We start from the raw sequence: 24,039 nt of genomic DNA on the forward strand, positions 1-24,039 counted from the left end.
GTTTCATTCTCCTATTTGCAGGTTTTTTGTGCATTATTCTAGTCACAGTACACAGTATTGTACAGCCTTTTTATTCTTTGTTTACACTGTATATAAAATAAATGATTTCTAATGATGTATGTATTTAACTGAAACAAAGTAATCTGAACATTTTGAATAACACAAATCTGCTTTGAAATGAAAAATTTCATGTAAACTTCTTTTTTTTTTTTTCAACCCCAGGAACATTTATGGAATGGCGTGGCTTAGCAATATTTGGTGCCATTACTGTTGTCATTTATTTTGTGGCTACACTCTTCATTCCAAATTCACCTGTGTGGCTGATATCTTGTGGTCGAGAGGAGGATGCCAGAAAAACACTGCTGGAGCTTCGTGGAAATCAGTATTGTGTAGAGTATGACTTACAGCAAATCATATCATCTAAAGCTAACCAGTATGTATTTGCCTATTTAAAAAATACTGTATAAGAATTAGTAGAGTGCATGTTCCTGTATTTTTTGTTTTAGTGCAGTAAAATGGAAAGGTTACTCTTCTGTAGACTGTGCATGTGTCTATAGAATTGGCCTTTCTTGCAATTTGGATTTATCTGCAGTTGCTTAATGTTCACATGTTCATTTAACTTCCTCTCATTTTTGTACATTTAAAAACTCCTACTTTAGTTCTTAAGTAGTCTTTCAGCATTAGGATTAGTCTGCCTGATATCCACCGCATGCTAGAATAAAAAATAAAGATTTTATTTCGTTGCCAAGGTTACAATGTGTAATTACAACTTTTATTTGTTAATTATCAAGAAAGCCACTATCATGCCTGGGCATTTTGGGCAGACTAATCCTATTACATAATAACTATTAAGTCTAGACAAGATAAGACTGGTTAACTTCTTAATAAATTTTTATTTTATCTTAATACTAATGTGAGGTAGTCAAGGTGGAGGTTTACAAGAATAATGATCTTGAAGTTGCACATAATAAAAGTATTACAATTAATGGTTCAGACAGTAATATTTTATGGATTGGCAGATGTTTAATAGACTAGAGGTCATATAATATTTGGGAGAGTTGCTTCACACTGATTAGAAGTTGTTTTGGATGGTTTGGTTAACACTGAGAGATGAGATTATTTTTAATCATAGCCCTAAATTTGTGCAAGAAAGGCATGCAATACTGACAAGATGAAAGTTAAGACACATGTGCAATATCTGGTTATCTTTATTGTAGACGTTTTGCCATCCAGTGGCTTTATCAATGCAGATTGTAAGACATAGTTAGAAGACAGTAGAACTATATACAGAAGATGAGGTAATCAGTCCCTCAGCCTTGGAGTTGGTGTGAAGAGCACCAACAAGTCGGCCGTCTCCCACCGAGGCAGGGTGACCCAAAAAGAAAGAAAATCCCCAAAAAGAAAATACTTTCATCATTCAACACTTACACCACATTCACACATAATCACTGTCTTTGCAGATGCGCCCAGATACAACAGCTTAGAAGCATATATAAAGATATAGTATAACATACTCTTCCAAACTGCCAATATCCCAAACCCCTCCTTTAAAGTGCAGACATTGTACTTCCCATTTCCAGCAGTCAAGTCTGGTTATTTAAAAGTAACCAGTTTTCCTGAATCCCTTCACTAAATATTACCCTACTCACTCTCCAACAGCTCGTCAGGTCCCATAAACCATTCATCTTCATTCACTACTATCTAACACACTCACGCATGCTTGCTGGAAGTCCAAGCCCCTCGCCCACAAAACCTCCTTTACCCCCACCCTCCAACCTTTCTGAGGACGACCCGTACCCTGCCTTCCTCCCCCTACAGATTTATACGCTCTCCAAGTCATTCTACTTTGATCCATTCTCTCTAAATGACCAAACCACCTCAACAACCCCTCTTCAGCCTTCTGACTAATACTTTTATTAACTCCACACCTTCTCCTAATTTCCACACTCCGAATTTTCTGCATAATATTTACACCACACACTGCCCTTAGACAGGACATTTCCACTGCCTCCAGCTGCCTCCTCGCTGCAGCATTTGCAACCCAAGCTTCACACCCATATAAGAGTGTTGGTACCACTATACTTTCATACATTCCCTTCTTTGCCTCCATAGATAACGTTTTTTTGTCTCCACAGATACCTCAACACACCACTTTGCCTTTTTTCCTTCATCAGTTCTGTGGTTAATCTCATCCTTCATAAACCCATCCACTGACAAATCAACTCCCAAATATCTGAAAACATTCACTTCTTCCATACTCCGTCTCTCCATTTGATACCCTCATCACCTTACTCTTATCTATGCTCACTTTCAACTTTCTGTCTTTACACACCCTAGTTATGTCCTAGAATCTGTATTGATAAAGCTACTGGATGGCAAAACGTCTACAATAAAGATAACCAGATGTTGCACGTGTGTCTTAACTTTCAACCCTAAATTTGTATGTGATAAGGGGATCCTTTACCAGTTCAGGTAGTGAATTCCAGATCTTCGGGCCCTTTATGTGCACTGCATTTTTGCATAGTGTGAGACTGACACAAGGGATGTCGAAGAGTGCCTTGCGCCTTGTATTGCGACTGTGTGTTCTGTTGTAACTATCAAGGAGAAGTTTAAGCAGAGGGTGTATGTCTCTTATAGTATTTAGTAGGTTCAGACTTTAGAAAAGTGGTGGGGGTGTGCTGTCCAGCACAGGAGCTGATATTCATCCGCACAACAGCTTTTTGTTGGGTTATTAAAGATTTAAGGTGGTTGGCTGTGATCGATCCCCAGGCACAAATACCATAGGTGAGGTAGGGATTTAATAAAGAGTGGTATAGGGCAAGAGTGTCATATGGGGTACATAGTACCGTATCTTGGAAAGGATGTCTACTGATTTGGAAATTTTCTTGGATATATGCTGGTTGTGGGAATGAAATTTAAGATTACAGTCAAGGTAAAGACCTAGAAATTTACCCTCAATATGTCTTGTAATGGGGGAACTATTTATCGATGTATTAAGTTAGATATTTAAGGCTCTGTTTCCAAACAGCATGAAGTATGTTTTGTCTGTGTTAAGAGTGAGTTTGTTGGTCATCATCCAAGTTTATATTTTTAGCAGCTCGTTGTTTACAGTGTCTCTAAGTATAGCTAGGTTTGAGTGGGAGTAGACATAAGTAGTGTCGTCTACGAATAGAACTGGTTTAAGCAGTCGAGATGCACTGGTGAGATCATTGATGTAGATGAGAAAGAGGAGTGGGCCATTGACACTACGCTGGGGCACTTCGACAGCTACAGGCTGGGTAGTGGAGTTCACTCCATTTGTGTGTACATACTGGTGTCTATTGTTAAGATTTTAGGTAATTGAGGGAATGTCCTCTGATGCCATAATAATTTAGTTTCAGGTGCAGGAGATTGTGGTCCACTGTATCAAATGCTTTCCGTAGGTCAGTGAAGACCTACCATAATTCACAGCTTATCAGACTTGTTTTAGTTTCAATGGCTTGGCATCGGACGTAACTGGGAGATCTACAGCCCACCCCACACCCCAAACTTATAGCTCCTGTCACTGACCTTCAGTTTATAGGATGCAGGGTGGCTTTTGGAGACATTTTATGGAAAAAACATGCATCTAATAAGCTGTGAAATACGGTACACTATTTCATTACCTGTATACTGCAAAAAAAAAAATTGTTATTATTATTATTGGGTGCCTGTAGTATAGGTAATTCTTTTCCTGAATGTCTAGAGTATTGATAACCCATTATTGAACTTGCTCATGAACATTCTGAAGACATCCAGGGCCTGAATCTCTCTTGACTACGTTTTTCTTTAGATCCTTTTATTTCCCCACAGTGCTTAACTAGTCAACACTCCTTTCTGAAAGTGGCATCATTAATATGTATTCATAATGTTTGTACATTTTATTAGAGACTGTTGTTTTGTCTTTTCTGTATTCTTGTCTTATCTCGCCTAACCTCTTACTGGTAATTGCCTTTTGTGTTCTCCTGCAGAGTTTGTCTTCTAGTGTATGTACCTCTCACTACACATACCAATGTGTTAATTATTATTATTATTATTTATTTTATTATTATTATTATTTATTTTATTATTATTATTATTTATTTTATTATTATTATTCTTATTATTATTATAAACAGCAAGCATGCAAAGTACTGTAGTACCTTCTGTCCTATCATGTAAGTGTGAAACAAGTCTCTTAAATGTTTTGTATTCTGGCAGAATTGTTGTCCTTTTTCTCTCTATGATAAACATGCAAAATGGCAGATAAACCTTACCAATTTCAACTTGTATTCAGTTTACACAGAATAATTGGAATACTATGGAAGATTCATAAATCATACAGACATAATAACTGATACTGGGATATTGATAGGCAGTATTTAGGAATCAATGATTAGACTCTTTCTAGTATTTCCTGGAACATTCTAGAACTTCAAGACTTAACTGGAAGTTCTAGAACTTCCTCTGTTTCTTACTAGTTACGATTCACATACTAAAGCCTTTCCAGTTTGTCTTTGGAAGGCTTCTAGTTTCTTCTATTCTCAAATAATATCAAACTATTTATGCATAATATAAGGAAAATTTTACTTTTATTAATTTGTTTATACTTTTTTTCCAGATATAATGCATTTTCCTGGCATGATATTATCACACAAAGATCATGTGTGTTTCCTCTTGGAGTTGTGGCTTTGATAACAGTTGTAAATCGGTGCTCGGGCTACAATGCTATCATCACATACTGTGCCACCTTCCTTAATCAAGCTGTGCCAGCTGTCAGTGAATATTGGGCGGCTGCTGGTGTTACGCTGATGCAGGTAATGGATGATATTTTACAGCAGGTCCCCAACTTACAAACTAATTACATTCCTAGCTTTCAACTTACAGACAAGTTATTTGTTCATACTGTGGATTAAGGATTGTAAAACTTTAGTCATATATCTGTTTGTAAGTGTTGATTTGAACAATCTTAGTGTTTTATTTTGCAGAGAATTCATAGTTTGGAAGTCAGGAGGAGGTGCGGGATTGCCAAAGCTGTTGTCCAGAGGGCTGAGGAAGGGTTGTTAAGGTGGTTTGGACATGTAGAGAGAATGGAACGAAACAGAATGACTTCGAGAGTGTGTAAATTTGTAGTGGAGGGAAGGCGGGGTAGGAGTCAACCTAGGAAAGGTTAGAGGGAGGGGGTAAAGGAGGTTTTGTGTGCAAGGGGCTTGGACTTCCAGCAAGTATGCATGAGCATATTTGATAGGAGTGAATGGAGATAAATGGTTTTTAATACTTGACGTGCTGTTGGAGTGTGAGCAAAGTAACATTTACGATGGGATTCAAGGAAACTTGCAGGCCGGACTTGAGTCCTGGATATGGGAAGTACAGTGTCTGCACTCTGAAGGAGGGGTGTTAATGTTGCAGTTTTATAAACTGTAGTGTAAAGCACCCCTCTGGCAAGACAGTGATAGTGAATGATGAAAGTTTTTCTTTTTCGGGCCACCCTGCCTTGGTGGAAATCGGCCGATGTGTTAATAAAAAAACATAAAATTACAGTAAACTTTCAGTTTAATGGATAAACAGGGAGATCAGGTGGGTGGTAATGGCACTTATGGTGGATAGAGATGAAATAGTTTTACTGTGATTGTAACAGTAATGGACAACAGACTTTGTCTGTTGTTTCCATATCAATTAATCAAGCAGATTTTGTTCTATAATTTCCAAAGACCATTGAATCAAGTGTTTATTATTATTATTATTATTATTCATACTATTATTCTCATTACAGTATTATTAGTTAATGTCATTATCATTATTAATAATTATGCTAAAATGCTGTATATAACACAGACCTGCACAGTGTGATGTGCTGAAAGTTGATTGTTTCTGTTAACTTGTTTTGCTTATATCTTCTTTCTTTCAACACACCGGCTGTATCCCACCGAGACGGGGTGGCCCAAAAGGAAAAAGAGTAGTTTCTCCTTTTACATTTAGTAATTTTTGCTTATATATGGGTTGCATATCCCAAATATAATACAGGGTAATCAGTTTTTCTGTCACACACAGTATCTTCACAACATGATGTAGACCTTTACTAATTGTATGCATAAAATGTGTTACCAAATAAAAACAATGTAGAAAAAAGTACATATATATTTATTGAAGTTATACATAGTACCATGTAAAATGTTTATAAAAATTTGCCACTAATAAGTTCCAGACTACTTGTTAAATTTGTCTTTTCCCTTCAGAACTATACTTGTTGCTCTTCTATTTACATATTTTTTTTGTGGCATCTCTCTCTCTGCAGCATCCACCAGTAGTCGAACATCGTGTTGACACTCCACTTATGATACTTTGGTACCTTCTCTCTATCTCCTTTATGTTCTGGTGAAACCTTGCTCTTCACTCAAAGCTTCCAGGTTATTCAGAAAGTAGTCCAAAGGAGCAGCCAGGAAATACACTTTTTTACTCATCTTTCTTTCAACACACCGGCCGTATCCCACCAAGGTGGGGTGGCCCAAAAGGAAAAACAAAAATATAACCTCTTACATTTTCTGTCTCATAAACACGCTAAGATAACAGGGATATCTTGCTACTCCTACTTACACTTTGGTCACACTTCACAGACACGCACATGCATATATATATATACATACATCTAGGTTTTTCTCCTTTTTCTAAATAGCTCTTGTTCTTTTTTATTTCTTCTATTGTCCATGGGGAAGTGGAAAAGAATCTTTCCTCCGTAAGCCATGCGTGTCGTATGAGGCGACTAAAATGCCGGGAGCAATGGGCTAGTAACCCCTTCTCCTGTATACAATTACTAAAAAAGAGAAGAAGAAAAACTTTATAAAACTGGGTTGCTTAAATGTGCGTGGATGTAGTGCGGATGACAAGAAACAGATGATTGCTGATGTTATGAATGAAAAGAAGTTGGATGTCCTGGCCCTAAGCGAAACAAAGCTGAAGGGGGTAGGAGAGTTTCAGTGGGGGGAAATAAATGGGATTAAATCTGGAGTATCTGAGAGAGTTAGAGCAAAGGAAGGGGTAGCAGTAATGTTAAATGATCAGTTATGGAAGGAGAAAAGAGAATATGAATGTGTAAATTCAAGAATTATGTGGATTAAAGTAAAGGTTGGATGCGAGAAGTGGGTCATAATAAGCGTGTATGCACCTGGAGAAGAGAGGAATGCAGAGGAGAGAGAGAGATTTTGGGAGATGTTAAGTGAATGTATAGGAGCCTTTGAACCAAGTGAGAGAGTAATTGTGGTAGGGGACTTGAATGCTAAAGTAGGAGAAACTTTTAGAGAGGGTGTGGTAGGTAAGTTTGGGGTGCCAGGTGTAAATGATAATGGGAGCCCTTTGATTGAACTTTGTATAGAAAGGGGTTTAGTTATAGGTAATACATATTTTAAGAAAAAGAGGATAAATAAGTATACACGATATGATGTAGGGCGAAATGACAGTAGTTTGTTGGATTATGTATTGGTAGATAAAAGACTGTTGAGTAGACTTCAGGATGTACATGTTTATAGAGGGGCCACAGATATATCAGATCACTTTCTAGTTGTAGCTACACTGAGAGTAAAAGGTAGATGGGATACAAGGAGAATAGAAGCATCAGGGAAGAGAGAGGTGAAGGTTTATAAACTAAAAGAGGAGGCAGTTAGGGTAAGATATAAACAGCTATTGGAGGATAGATGGGCTAATGAGAGCATAGGCAATGGGGTCGAAGAGGTATGGGGTAGGTTTAAAAATGTAGTGTTAGAGTGTTCAGCAGAAGTTTGTGGTTACAGGAAAGTGGGTGCAGGAGGGAAGAGGAGCGATTGGTGGAATGATGATGTAAAGAGAGTAGTAAGGGAGAAAAAGTTAGCATATGAGAAGTTTTTACAAAGTAGAAGTGATGCAAGGAGGGAAGAGTATATGGAGAAAAAGAGAGAGGTTAAGAGAGTGGTGAAGCAATGTAAAAAGAGAGCAAATGAGAGAGTGGGTGAGATGTTATCAACAAATTTTGTTGAAAATAAGAAAAAGTTTTGGAGTGAGATTAACAAGTTAAGAAAGCCTAGAGAACAAATTGATTTGTCAGTTAAAAATAGGAGAGGAGAGTTATTAAATGGAGAGTTAGAGGTATTGGGAAGATGGAAGGAATATTTTGAGGAATTGTTAAATGTTGATGAAGATAGGGAAGCTGTGATTTCGTGTATAGGGCGAGGAGGAATAACATCTTGTAGGAGTGAGGAAGAGCCAGTTGTGAGTGTGGGGGAAGTTCGTGAGGCAGTAGGTAAAATGAAAGGGGGTAAGGCAGCCGGGATTGATGGGATAAAGATAGAAATGTTAAAAGCAGGTGGGGATATAGTTTTGGAGTGGTTGGTGCAATTATTTAATAAATGTATGGAAGAGGGTAAGGTACCTAGGGATTGGCAGAGAGCATGCATAGTTCCTTTGTATAAAGGCAAAGGGGATAAAAGAGAGTGCAAAAATTATAGGGGGATAAGTCTGTTGAGTGTACCTGGTAAAGTGTATGGTAGAGTTATAATTGAAAGAATTAAGAGTAAGACGGAGAATAGGATAGCAGATGAGCAAGGAGGCTTTAGGAAAGGTAGGGGGTGTGTGGACCAGGTGTTTACAGTGAAACATATAAGTGAACAGTATTTAGATAAGGCTAAAGAGGTCTTTGTGGCATTTATGGATTTGGAAAAGGCGTATGACAGGGTGGATAGGGGGGCAATGTGGCAGATGTTGCAAGTGTATGGTGTAGGAGGTAGGTTACTGAAAGCAGTGAAGAGTTTTTACGAGGATAGTGAGGCTCAAGTTAGAGTATGTAGGAAAGAGGGAAATTTTTTCCCAGTAAAAGTAGGCCTTAGACAAGGATGTGTGATGTCACCGTGGTTGTTTAATATATTTATAGATGGGGTTGTAAGAGAAGTAAATGCGAGGGTCTTGGCAAGAGGCGTGGAGTTAAAAGATAAAGAATCACACACAAAGTGGGAGTTGTCACAGCTGCTCTTTGCTGATGACACTGTGCTCTTGGGAGATTCTGAAGAGAAGTTGCAGAGATTGGTGGATGAATTTGGTAGGGTGTGCAAAAGAAGAAAATTAAAGGTGAATACAGGAAAGAGTAAGGTTATGAGGATAACAAAAAGATTAGGTGATGAAAGATTGAATATCAGATTGGAGGGAGAGAGTATGGAGGAGGTGAACGTATTCAGATATTTGGGAGTGGACGTGTCAGCGGATGGGTCTATGAAAGATGAGGTGAATCATAGAATTGATGAGGGAAAAAGAGTGAGTGGTGCACTTAGGAGTCTGTGGAGACAAAGAACTTTGTCCTTGGAGGCAAAGAGGGGAATGTATGAGAGTATAGTTTTACCAACGCTCTTATATGGGTGTGAAGCGTGGGTGATGAATGTTGCAGCGAGGAGAAGGCTGGAGGCAGTGGAGATGTCATGTCTGAGGGCAATGTGTGGTGTGAATATAATGCAGAGAATTCGTAGTTTGGAAGTTAGGAGGAGGTGCGGGATTACCAAAACTGTTGTCCAGAGGGCTGAGGAAGGGTTGTTGAGGTGGTTCGGACATGTAGAGAGAATGGAGCGAAACAGAATGACTTCAAGAGTGTATCAGTCTGTAGTGGAAGGAAGGCGGGGTAGGGGTCGGCCTAGGAAGGGTTGGAGGGAGGGGGTAAAGGAGGTTTTGTGTGCGAGGGGCTTGGACTTCCAGCAGGCATGCGTGAGCGTGTTTGATAGGAGTGAATGGAGACAAATGGTTTTTAATACTTGACGTGCTGTTGGAGTGTGAGCAAAGTAACATTTATGAAGGGATTCAGGGAAACCGGCAGGCCGGACTTGAGTTCTGGAGATGGGAAGTACAGTGCCTGCACTCTGAAGGAGGGGTGTTAATGTTGCAGTTTTAAAAACTGTAGTGTAAAGCACCCTTCTGGCAAGACAGTGATGGAGTGAATGATGGTGAAAGTTTTTCTTTTTCGGGCCACCCTGCCTTGGTGGGAATCGGCCGGTGTGATAATAAATAAAAAAATAAATTTAGTAGTATATACAGGAGAAGGGGTTACTAGCCCCTTGCTCCTGGCATTTTAGTCGCCTCTTACAATACGCACAGCTTACGGAGGAAGAATTCTGTTCCACTTCCCCATGGAGATAAGAGGAAATAAACAAGAACAAGAACTATAAAGAAAATAGAAGAAAACCCAGAGGAGTATGTATATATATGCTTATACATGTATGTATAGTGTGACCTAAGTGTAAGTAGAAGTAGCAAGACGTACCTGAAATCATGCATGTTCATGAGACAGAAAAAAGGACACCAGCAATCCTACCATCATGTAAAACAATTACAGGCTTTCGTTTTACACTCACTTGGCAGGACGGTAGTACCTCCCTGGGCGGTTGCTGTCTACCAACCTACTACCTATAACTTTTTTACTCATATTACATCCTGATATTTGAACCACTTTGACATCATGTTCATGATTTGTTTGTAATTTGAGTCCATGTAGTTACCTAAAAACTTTGACATCTATGAAGGCAGTCTATGCCTGTTTTTCAACATCAAGCAAAGAGCTTTCATAATTCTCATTCTGAAGAAGTCTCTGTATCTGGCCCAACAAATGTGCTTTTTTTGAACTTGTCATCCGACAATCCTGGAAACTTCTTGCACAAAAATTTATAATTGTTTCCATTTGTGGTAAAGCCTCGTTAAGACAAGTCTCATATGTAGAGGAGGCAAGAAGACATTTTTTGGATTAGCTACACTGTCTCGTAGTACTTTTCTTGCCCCTGATGAATGTCTACTCCTACTTGGTCATTATTACTGGGACCTGTGTGGCCTCTTTACTCTTCTATCCCATTTACACAAAAATACACAAACTTTGTGTATACCAGCTATTGTCCAAGGGCAACAGGTCAAAGGGCAAATGCAAGGTTTGGATACAAAATAACATTTTTGTGTTGTATTCTTATACATTACAGGAGCAAAAGTAGCAGTTATTACTGTGTTTTTTTTATGACCCCTGCAAATCATTAAAATACTAAAATGAAATAATTTTTCATATCTTTCATCCACTACCTTAGTGCAACAGAAACAGAACTCTTTATGGGGGTATTGATGACTGGACAGACATTTTTCTTAACAAATTACTTAGACTATACAACAAACATTGTCCTAGAAAAACAAAACAGATCACAAACAAACGGCTTGGTTGCCCATGGCTAACCAGCACCATTCTGAAATCCATTGACAAGAAACACCAATATGAAAAGCAATATAGACAGGGCTTAATACACAAAGATATTCTTAAACACTATTCATCAGTCCTCACCAAAGTAATAAAGAAAGCCAAACAACTATACTACTCCAGTAGATTCACAGACACTAGAGGAGATATAAAAAAGACCTGGAAAACACACTCTCAGATTCTAGGGACCCACAAACTGAAAAAAAACAAGAATATTGTCCTAACTAAACCTAATGAAACACCACTACATCCCACTGACACAGCTAACAAGATAAACGACTTCTTCTCAACCATAGGATCTAATCTCGCCAATAAAATCCCACATACCAATCCCCATGCCGGGGACTACCTAGATGGGAATTTCCCAAATTCATAAATAAATAGCAAAAAGGCACAATACCGTGACTGGAACGATACACAAATAACCCGCACATAAAAGAGAGAAGCTTACGACGAAGTTTCGGTCCGACTTGGACCATTGACAAAGTCACACTAACAGAGGTGGACGTTTTGCCATCCAGTGGCTGGCTGGATGGCGAAACGTCTACGGTGGGGATGCCCGGGTGTTGTGCATGTGTCATTTCATCCTGTCGGTATTATATACAATTCTTGTACTACTACTACTACCTCCACCTCTTCCTGCCTATATATAGCCGTCCTGCTCCACCTCTGTTAGTGTGACTTTGTCAATGGTCCAAGTCGGACCGAAACGTCGTCGTAAGCTTCTCTCTTTTATGTGCGGGTTATTTGTGTATGTTTCCCAAATTCCTTCTATCTTGCACCAACTGAGCCCTCGGAAGTCACCGAGATTATAAAGTCACTTAAAAACAACTCAGGGAATCTGTCTAATGTCCCACCATTACTGTACAAGCGAACGGCCCATATCCTTTCGCATGCTATTTCATTACTTTTTAACAAGTCACTAGAAACTAGCACCTTCCCGAAACTACTCAAGATGGCAAGGGTTACACCAATACATAAAGGTGGTGACCCTACAGACTTAAACAACTACAGGCCAATATCAAACTTACCATTGCTATCCAAAATCTTTGAGAAACTCATGCACAGGAGACTATATTCATTTATAACAGCACAAAACATACTCAACCCCTGCCAATTTGGATTCAGGAAAAATAAAAGCACTAATGATGCAATCATAAAAATGCTAGATCTGCTTTACACAGCATTGGAAAATAAGGAATATCCACTAGGAATTTTTATTGACCTAAGAAAAGCTTTTGACACAGTAGACCACAACATCCTACTCCACAAACTTGACCATTACGGTATAAGAGGCCATGCGCTTGCTTATTTCAAATCTTACCTTACTAATAGGTATCAGTATGTCACCATTAAAGACACAGCATCAACAACACGGCCACTTGATACTGGAGTTCCGCAGGGAAGTGTCCTTGGTCCCCTGCTCTTCCTCATATACATCAATGATCTTCCAAACGTATCCCAACACCTGAAACCCATTCTCTTTGCTGACGACACGACTTATGTCATCTCTCACCCTAATCTTGCCACCCTCAACACCATTGTTAACGAGGAGCTGATCAAAATATCGACTTGGATGACAGCCAATAAACTTACGCTTAACACTGACAAAACCTACTATATTATGTTTGGTAGCAGAGCAGGAGATGCACAAATTAACATTAAGATCGACAACACTCTAATTACCAGACATAATGAGGGCAAATTCCTAGGCCTATACCTTGACAACAACCTGAATTTCAGCACCCATATCCAACACATAACCAAAAAAGTATCCAAAACGGTTGGGATCCTCTCCAAGATACGATACTACGTGCCGCAAAATGCCCTTCTCACACTATACCACTCACTTATTTATCCATACCTCACCTATGCTATTTGTGCTTGGGGATCTACTGCAGCAACACACCTAAAACCAATAATAACCCAACAAAAAGCTGCAGTAAGAATAATCACTAAATCCCATCCCTGGCAACACCCCCCCCCCCCCACTCTTCATAGATCTAAACTTACTCCCTGTTCAGTACATCCACACTTACTACTGTGCAATCTACATCTACAGGACCTTAAACTCCAATATCAACCTTGACCTAAAACACTTTCTTGATAGTTGTGACAGAACCCACAGGCATAACACCAGACACAAACATCTCTACAACATTCCCCGTGTCCGACTAAACCTTTACAAAAATTCAATGTATGTCAAAGGCCCTAAAATCTGGAACACCCTACCTGAGAACTCTAGAACTGCAGACACATTCATCACCTTCAAAACTACCATTAGAAAACATCGTATCTCCCTGATACACCCCATCAACTAACTACACGAATACCACCTGGTGGTTCACACTTACACTCACTCACCCATTTGACCATAAACAGAAATATTAATCTCAATCTTAAAATAATGAATCCTATGATACTCCAATACTGAAACTATGTACTGTGCCAAAACAAAAGCATTCACATTGCTAAACTCACAAACTAGTACATGTATTTAGTCACTTAGCTATAATACCAACTTACCTCATAATTTGTAATATTTTAAAATAAAGAATTAAACTAAGTCTGCCCAAAATGCCTAGCCATGCTAGGTGTTCTAGTGGTACACTCTGTAATCATTATTTAACTACATGTAAACCACACAATAACAAAATTCTGTAAATCCAACATTGTAATCTTTATAGAGAATAAACTTTGAATTTGAATTTGAATTTGAATGATTTGTCCTGGTCTCCAACCTCCATTCCAAAGTTTGCATAGTAAGCTTTTTTGATAAAATGTGTATTATTTTTCTATTTCTTAACAATAAATTCACCTCAGATAAACTGTCCGGACAGTTAATACAGGCGAGCCCCATTTATACAACAGGTTTTGGACTACTTCTGTAAAGTGAAAATTGTTGTAAAATGAAACATAGCCTTTTTTTCACTTTCAAATGCATATAAAAGCCTGATAACATATTTCCACTATCATATATTAAGTGAGCAATAGAGCTAGGCCTAAAAATTACATACAGTACACACATGTACTGCTTAGTGTATAGTGCTTAGTGTATAGTGAATGGCTAATATATTTAGTGTAGGAAGTCTGAATAAATTAAGAATGGGTATAATTGAAAACTGCTGTATTAGTGAAATACTGTAAAATGAAGTGCTGTAAAGCAGGCCCCTTCTGTACACCCTTGTGTAGCGATCGTCACAAGAACCACGGCTCTACTCTGTAATGGAACAAAATTACATTAAATGCACATGCTAAAACAAAACACAAATACAATAAACACATGTACAGTACAAAGACGTGATGTCAGCTGACAGCTTTCAGACTCCTTAAGTGCCCTGTAACATCTGTCTCTACCTCACAACCTCTTACCCCCTCCCCACATTCATGCCAAAACCTGTTACAGTGAAACCCCAGGTTTCGGCCGTAATCTGTTCCAGGAGCTAGGCCTAAATGCGAAACGGCCGAAAGACAAAGCAATATTTCCCATAAGAAATAATGTAAATAAAATTAATTTGTTCCAGACCCACAAAAATATTCACAAAAAATACATTTTTTAAAGAATAATTATAGTTTTACATATACACGACACAGATATACACCTACCATCCTACTTACGACCGAGTTCGGTTCCGAGAAACCGGTTGTAAGTCGAAATGGTCGTAAGTCAAACTTTACTATTGAATATCAACAAAACATTTTTGTAATGACTTTATTTTATTGTTTTATTTTGGTATTTCATGTTTTACTTTACTTTTTATTTTGTTAGTACTGTATTTTATACTGTAAGGTTAGGATAAACACTGTGTACAACACAAATAGTTGTTTATTTCCCAGAAATTTGGCATAAAAAACACGGTCGTAAGTCGAGCAGGTCGTAAGCTGGATGGTAGGTGTACATATATATTATACAATACATAAATTACAATTTAAATAAATATTTAAAATAACATTTACTTACCTTTATTGAAGAGACTTGCTGGCATCTGGAAGATAGGGGGAGGAGAGAGGGATGACTTATTGTTTGGAAGGGGAATCTCTTTCCATAAAGACTTTAGGTAACAAGTCCTTATCTGGGGTTTCTTCCCTTCTTTGTCTTTTAAGGCCACTAGGACCAGCTTGAGAGTCACTGGACCCCTGTCACACAAAATAACTGTCAATAGTGTTGTGTCCCTGAAGTGGGACAAGGTTTTGTCACTGAATATGTTGTAGATATGGCTTGTTTCAGCTTGGTCAGGGAAGTACTTTTAAACAAAAGTTTGCAACTCATTCCACTTTGCACACTTTTCACAGTCACAATTAATGGCTGGCTGGTTGCCTGGCTGGTTGCCTGGCTGGTTGCCTTGCTGGTTGCCTGGCTGGTTGCCTGGCTGGTTGCCTGGCTGGTCGCCTGGCTGGTTGCCTGGCTGGTTGCCTGGCTGGTGGCCTGGCTGGTGGCCTGGCTGGTCGCCTGGCTGGTCGCCTGGCTGGTCGCCTGGCTGGTCGCCTGGCTGGTCGCCTGGCTGGTCGCCTGGCTGGTCGCCTGCCTGGTCGCCTGCCTGGTCGCCTGCCTGGTCGCCTGCCTGGTCGCCTGCCTGGTTGCCTGCCTGGTTGCCTGCCTGGTTGCCTGCCTGGTTGTCTGCCTGGTTGCCTGCCTGGTTGCCTGCCTGGTTGCCTGCCTGGTTGCCTGCCTGGTTGCCTGCCTGGTTGCCTGCCTGCCTGCCTGCCTGCCTGCCTGCCTGCCTGCCTGCCTGCCTGCCTGCCTCAATGAGAGCGCAGGATAATGTTCACTCGAGGATAAACAACATTAGACTGGCTCATGACACCTGTGCGGGGCAGCGCAGAAGCGTGGGCAGGCAGACAGGTCTGGTACACCGGCTGAAACCCGGGGCAACAGCTGAAACGCGGGACAAAATTTGGCCGAAAAAAGCTTGCAAAACCCGAAGCGGCTGATTCCCAGGGTGGCCAAAACCCAGGGTTTCACTGTATATAACAAGGAATAGCGGCAACATTAATTTGTAGGAGATTGGACAAAAATTGTATGTGATGTATTAAATTTGAGAATCATGAAATTAGCACATTAAATTTCATAAAGGCCTTTGGATTATTAATGACTTTGCATGGTGTATGTTAAAAAGGTTTAATGTAATGAACTTTTTTATGTTTGGTGAGACATTTGTTTATAAAAAAAAATTGCTGACTGTTGATGCCAGGTCAGATTTTATTGTTTGATAATTTCTTCTTGTTTCAACAAACCGGCCATATCCCACCAAGGCAGGGTGGCCCAAAAAGAAAAACAAAAGTGTCTCTTTTTAAATTTAGTAATTTATACAGGAGAAGGGGGTTACTAGCCCCTTGCTCCTGGCATTTTAGTCGCCACACACAACACGCATAGCTTACGGAGGAAGAATTCTGTTCCACTTCCCCATTGAGATAAGAGGAAATAAACAAGAACAAGAACTAGTAAGAAAATAGAAGAAAACCCAGAGGGGTGTGTATATATATGCTTGTACATGTATGTGTAGTGTAACCTAAGTGTAAGTAAAAGTAGCAAGACGTACCTGAAACCTTGCATGTTCATGAGAGAAAAAAAGACACAAGCAACCCTACCATCATGTAAAACAATTACAGGTTTTCATTTTACACTCACTTGGCGGGACAGTAGTACCTCCCTGGGCGGTTGCTGTCTACCAACCTACTACCTATATGTTTGATAATTTACTTTGATTAAATGTGCATATTTATCAGTGACACTTTTTTTAGTGTCTGCAGCTATAAAGCAATTAGATAGCAATTTAGTGTTTTCTTTTCAGGTTTTTTCAACTATTGGTGCTGCCATTTTTGTTGATCATTTGGGCCGCCGAAAGTTGCTAATGGCATCTATTGCTGCCATGGCTGTGGCACTTGCCACCATTGCAGTCTGTGAAGTAGCAACCCAACATGGAGCAGGTTTGTATCCATGCCTAGATTGATAAGTAAATAATACATTTTAAATGACTGTCTAAAAGCCTCTTGAGTTTCTTGAATTACTGTACTCAGATAATATTGCAAAGAACTTGCATAATGTAGCAATGTAACTGAGAGGTGAAATAGGCAGGCTGTGGTACCGGAGAGCGGTCATCTTCCACATGGTCATAATGTAACAAACCAAGTCTGAGGAAAATTCAACATAAACATTGATAAGCTTAAAGCCCATCATTAGGAAATCCTTCTGAATATTAACTAAAGAGCACAAAATGCTGTGGGAGGCTTGGTCACCTACCAGTGCCCTTGTTGAGTGTTTGTAATGGATATGGATTATGAATTTTCTTCTATAAAATTGAAAAGCTGTGTTAAGGAACTGTTAGGTAATGTAAAATTTGGTAACAATAAATAACAAAAAAAGGCACAATACCGTGACTGGAATGATACACAAATAACCCGCACATAAAAGAGAGAAGCTTACAACGACGTTTCAGTCCGACTTGGACCATTTACAAAGTCACACTAACCAGAAGTGGAGCAGAACAGCTATATATAGGCAGGAAGAGGTGGTGGTAGTAGTAGTAGTAGTACAAGAATGGTATATAATACCGACAAGATGAAATTAAGACACATGCGCAACACCCGGGCATCTCTATCGTAGACGTTTCGCCATCCAGCCAGCCACTGGATGGCATCTGGGTGTCTTTGTTGTGGACGTTTTGCCATCCAGTGGCTGGCTGGATGGTGAAACGTCTACGATAGAGATGCCTGGGTGTTGTGCATGTGTCTTAATTTCATCTTGTCGGTATTATATACCATTCTTGTACTACTACTACTACTACCACCACCACCTCTTCCTGCTTATATATAGCCGTCCTGCTCCACTTCTGGTTAGTGTGACTTTGTAAATGGTCCAAGTTGGACCGAAACGTTGTCGTAAGCTTCTCTCTTTTATGTGCGGGTTATGTGTGTATTGTGTAAAATTTGGCTTAACCCTATAGTATTAAGTGTTGCACATGTGTCTAATTTACCAACTTGTCAGTTTTCTGAACCATTTATCTACATTGGTATGGTAGGCCAATAATATAGTACATAAGAATGTATGAATACAAGAGCACTGCAGTAGGCCTGTTAGCCCATGCTGGGTAAGGTCTTTACAGATCCAACCCTTCTCACTTGTACACTTCTCTAACCTATTTTTAAAGCTATCCAAGGTATTAGGTTTCAGTGACCGCATAAGAATTTAGAATGGAGGAATGTAGCAGCAGGCCTCCTGGCCCATACTTGGTAGGTCCTTCTCAGATTCATTCCCTATCATTCAAACATTTGTCTGTGATGAATGGTTTTGAAAACCTGCAAGTTGAAGATTGAGACACTTATGCAACATATGGGAATCTTTATTTAGGAAACGTTTCGCCACACAGTGGCTTCATCAGTCCAATACAATGCAGAAAGGTGTCTCAATCTTCAAACATTTGTCTAACCTGTTCTTAAAGCTGCCCAAAGTTCGCGCTTCTAAATAACTCTACTAACTCATGGATAAGTAAGACACGTGCAACAGTCAGGTATTTTTATTCTGAAATATTTCACCTGCACAGTAGGCTTCTTCAGTTGAATACAGAAGAGACAGCAGAAGCAGTGGAGATGTAAAGATAATGTAATCAGTTCATTATCCTGGATGAAGTAATTTTGAGGTGATCAATACCTCAGCCTGAAGAAGAGTTCAGCTCCATAGTCTGGAACATTGTGAAAATGAAGCATGGGAATGGAGACTTAAGTACTGTACTGTCTAAGGTGAGGTGCAGAAAATCTTGAAGAAAAAAGAAGAGGTAGGGTTCACTAGTAGAGGTAGGAATGGCCTACTGGCCAATGCTAAGTAGGTCTCTCTCAGATCCAGCCTTTGTTAGTCATAACTAATGGTTAGGCAGTAAAGTTGTCAAAGATGTCCTCTATACTAATACCATTGTGTAGCAGTGTTTGACAATGTGAATGTAATAATAATATACAATGCCAACAAGTAGATAAGTAAGACACATGTGAACATATTGCATATGTCTTACTTATCTACTTGCCAGTATTGTATACTGTTATATTTCTACTAACCTGTGCTCTGCAGATCCCATTCATATCCAACCCTTGATGTTCACATATTTGTCTAACATTTTGTTTAAAACTACCAAATGATTTAGCAGATTGTTCTAATTATCTACAGCTTCATTGATAACCAATACCTTATTCTCTCAAAATTTGATTTTATTTAATTGGAATCTGTTGTTCTGAGTTCCTACTTGACTAGATATTTAACACAGTAGCCCTGATATATATTGTTTAATGTAAAATGAGGCAGTAGCAAGTGGATGAATGCAGTAGAAATGATATAGTCTGTGAGTATGAATATGATTAGTTTCTTCTTTCTTTCAACGCACCAGCCATATTCCATCAAGGTAGGGTGGCCCAAAAGGAAAAATGAAAGTTCCTCCTTTTAAATTTAGTAATACTATATACAGGAGAAAGGGTTACTAGCCCCTTGCTCCCAGTATTTTAGTTGCCTCTTATGACACTCATGGCTTACGGAGGAAAAATTCTGTTCCACTTCCCCATGGAGAATTATGTAAGCTATTTTAATTTGTCTGGAAATGCAATTAAGTGGTATACTACAATAATATTAATCAGCATCATGTTATAGCCTTTCTTTCTTTCTCCTTAATGCAGGAGGCAGTTGGGTTGCAATACTTGCTGCTATCCTCTATGTCAGTGCATACTCGTTTGGCGTTGGTCCCATCACCTGGGTACTAGTGGGGGAACTGTTCCCTCAGGCTGCAAGGGAAAAGGCTGCTGCTCTCATCTCTGTACTAAACTGGTTTTTAGCTTTTATTATTACTAAAACTTACTTCAGGTAAGAATTTTATATCACATCATAATTTGTGGAACACAGCCTCTCCTCACTTAACAACAGAGTTCCATTCCTAAGACCACATCGGTAAACGAATTTGTCGCTAAGTGAGGAGCACACTATAATGGTAGTGGGTTTGTGTCAACTATCTTTGATATTGTTTTAATGTCATCTTTGCAGCATTTATAACAATTGTGGTACCATATTTTTAAATGTTTATACAGTAGTGTACTGTATATTGTAATAAACAGAATATAGGAAATCAACTCTAATACACATTATTTAGGCATGCATACTGGTCAGAGAGCCAGTTGTAAGTCCGAGGCGTTGGTAAACAAGTACGTCACTAATTGAGGAGAGGCTGTACTGTACATATATTGTTTACCTGTATTGATTTTTTTTTTTATTAAGTCGGTCATCTCCCACCGAGGCAGGGTGACCCAAAAAGAAAGAAAATACTTTCATCATCATTCGACACTTTCACCTCACTCACACATAATTACTGTTTTTGCAGAGGTGCTCAGAATACAACAGTTTAGAAGCATATATGTATAAAGATATACAACATACCCCTCCAAACTGCCAATATCCCAAACCCCTCCTTTAAAATGCAGGTATTGTACTTCCCATTTCCAGGACTCGAGTCCGGCTATATAAAAATAACCAGTTTCCCTGAATCCCTTCACTAAATATTACCCTGCTCACACTCCAACAGCTTGTCAGGTCCCAAATACCATTCGTTTCCATTCACTCCTATCTAGCACGCTCGTGCACGCTTGCTGGAAGTCCAAGCCCCTCGCCCACAAAACCTCCTTTATCCCCTCCCTCCAACCTTTTCGAGGACGACCCCTAACCCGCCTTCCTTTCTCTACAGATTTATACGCTCTCCATGTCATCTAATTTGATCCATTCTCTAAATGACCAAACCACCTCAACAACCCATCTTCAGCTCTCTAATACTTTTATTAACCCCACACCTTCTCCTAATTTCCACACTCCGAATTTTCTGCATAATATTTACACCACACATTGCCCTTAGGCAGGACATCTCCACTGCCTCCAACCATCTCCATGCTGCAGCATTTACAATCCAAGCTTCACACCCATATAAGAGTATTGGTACCACTATACTTTCATGCATTCCCTTCTTTGACTCCATAGATAATGTTTTTTGTCTCCACATATACCTCAACGCACCACTCACCTTTTTTCCTTTATCAATTCTATGATTAGCCTCATCCTTCATAAATCCATCCACTGACACGTCAACTCCCAAATACAGTGGACCCCCGCATACCGCACGCATTGCATACCGTACAATCCGCATACCGCTCGCTTTTTTCGCAAAAATTTTGCCTCGCATACCGCCCAAAAACCCGCTCACCGCCCTTCGTCCGAGACGCGTCCAATGTGCGGCCTGAGCCACGCTCACGTGTTCCGCCGGTGGCATTGTTTACCAGCCAGCCTCCGCGGTAACATCCAAGCATACAATCGGAACATTTCGTATTATTACAGTGTTTTTGGTGATTTTTTCTGGAAAATAAGTGACCATGGGCCCCAAGAAAGCTTCTAGTGCCAACCCTACAGCAATAAGGGTGAGAATTACTATAGAGATGAAGAAAAAGATCATTGATAAGTATGAAAGTGGAGTGCGTGTCTCCGAGCTGGCCAGGTTGTATAATAAACCCCAATCAACCATCGCTACTATTGGTGGTACAGCTGCTGCTGCACTGTCAGCTGCTGCTGCACTGTCAGCTGCTGCTGCTGCTGTAGTACCGTCTGCTGCTGCTGTAGCATCGTCTGCTGCTGCTGTAGCATCGTCTGCTGCTGCTGTAGCATCGTCTGCTGCTGCTGTAGCATCATCTGCTGCTGCTGTAGCATCATCTGCTGCTGCTGTAGCATCGTCTGCTGCTGCTGTAGCATTGTCTGCTGCTGCTGTAGCATCGTCTGCTGCTGCTGTAGCATCGTCTGCTGCTGCTGTAGCATCGTCTGCTGCTGCTGTAGCATCGTCTGCTGCTGCTGTAGCATCGTCTGCTGCTGCTGTAGCATCGTCTGTTCCTGCTGTAGCATCGTCTGTTGCTGCTGTACCACCGTCAGCTGCTGCTGCTGCTGTAGCACCGTTGTTGGTGTGGCTTATTGAGAATACCAAGAAACAATTAACCCCAGAGGATTTGCCACCCAGGATAACCCAAAAAAGTCAGTGTCATCGAAGACTGTCTAACTTATTTCCATTGGGGTCCTTAATCTTGTCTCCCAGGATGCAACCCACACCAGTCGACTAACACCCAGGTGAACAGGGAAAAATGCCTGGAACTAGTGCTCAGATTGGCGAATTTAAAGCCAGTAAAGGTTGGTTTGAGAGATTTAAGAATCGTAGTGGCATACACAGTGTGATAAGGCCTGTTCTGGAAGAAAATGCCAAACAGGACCTACAGTACTCAGGAGGAAAAGGCACTCCCAGGACACAGTGTCTCATCAGTCATTGCTGCATCTTCAATAAAGGTAAGTGTCATTTATTCTTCATTTAGTAGAGTAGTACATGCACAATATATATTGTGCATGTACTACTCTACTATTGTGCATGTATCCTTCTCTTTGTGTGTAGGAAAATGTATATTTCATGTGGTAAAAATTTTTTTTTCATACTTTTGGGTGTCTTGCACGGATTAATTTGATTTCCATTATTTCTTATGGGGAAAATTCATTCGCATACCGAACATTTTGCATAACAATCAGCCCTCTTGCACGGATTAAAGTCGCTATGCGGGGGTCCACTGTATCTGAAAACATTCACTTCTTTCATACCCCTCCTCTCCATTTTGATATCCAATTTTTCTTTATCTAAATCATTTGATACCCTCATCACCTTACTCTTTTCTATGCTCACTTTCAACTTTCTATCTTTACACACTCTACCAAGCTCGTCCACTAACCTTGGCAATTTAGTTTTATTGCTCATTATGTTTTTGGCATTGTAGATAATGACTTAATATTTATAGTTAAGTCTTCAAGATAAAAATGCCCTTTACAAGAAATATCTAATAAATTAAATACTGTAGATAAGGCACCATGAGCTTAGCTCTATGCCAGTAGCTACAAATAGGTAATTAGAGACTGGTAATTACACTACATTCTTGATAATGTACAATTCATTTCTCTAGTGGTTTAAGATTGGTGATCTGAGCACAATTTATGCATCGGCAGTTTCTCCCACTTTGAATCTTATTTTGAACCAGTTCCAATGCTCAGTTAGACCCAATTCTTAGCTGTTTCACTAGTATGCCTTCCATTCTGTTGATAGAGCCCAAGACACCTCCCATTTAACTATCACAACTGCCCTATATATAATGTGCACAGAAGCCAGTAATTTGGCCAGTTTTACACAAAATTAAAAAAAAAAATTCCACCTACTAAAGCCACCTCTCCTCTCTTCATTAATTATGTCCCCAGGTCCCCTATATAATACTTGCCCTATAATCAAGAATGATTGTTCATTGTTTAAACCAGCCAAATAATTGTAGCAGACCCAGTAAAAACTCATGAAACAGACTGAGAGCTAGGGAAGCCCTACCCTTCCTCAGAAAACCTGCCAGAATTGAATATTTCTGCCACTTTCAGCCCTATTTCAAGCTAGTGCCAGTTTGGAACTAACCAGAATAATCTCTGTTTCACAAGTGTATGTCTGTGAAAGATGAGGTGAATCATAGAATTAATGAGGGGAAAAAAGGTGAGTGGAGCTCTGAGGAGTCTTTGGAGACAATGAAAGCTATCCATGGAAGCAAAGAGGGGAATGTATGAGTGGTGAATGTTGCAAGAAGGAGAAGGCAGTGTAGCTGTTGTGTTTGAGGCCAATGTGTGGAGTGAATATAATGCAGAGAATCTGTAGCTTGAAGATTAGGAGTTGCAGGGTTTCTAAAAGTATTATCCAGAGGACAGAGGAAGGGTTGTTGAGTTGGTTTGGATATTTAGA

At 39.7% G+C, this 24,039-nt stretch overlaps 1 protein-coding gene across 5 annotated transcripts in view; it reads left to right on the top strand.

Moving 5' to 3' along the window:
* LOC128697448 (facilitated trehalose transporter Tret1-2 homolog) overlaps positions 1-24,039 on the top strand; it is a 50,923-nt gene that overhangs the window by 14,859 nt on the left and 12,025 nt on the right. For all 5 annotated transcript variants that reach the window (XM_053789119.2, XM_053789121.2, XM_053789118.2 and 2 more), the window contains exons 6-9: positions 223-433; positions 4,619-4,814; positions 17,026-17,161; positions 19,889-20,072. In XM_053789119.2, the coding sequence (XP_053645094.2) occupies positions 223-433; positions 4,619-4,814; positions 17,026-17,161; positions 19,889-20,072 (727 nt within the window). The remainder of the gene's footprint in view (positions 1-222; positions 434-4,618; positions 4,815-17,025; positions 17,162-19,888; positions 20,073-24,039) is intronic.

Source organism: Cherax quadricarinatus, chromosome 44, assembly GCF_038502225.1.
Source record: "Cherax quadricarinatus isolate ZL_2023a chromosome 44, ASM3850222v1, whole genome shotgun sequence".
NCBI classification, from domain to species: domain Eukaryota; kingdom Metazoa; phylum Arthropoda; class Malacostraca; order Decapoda; family Parastacidae; genus Cherax; species Cherax quadricarinatus.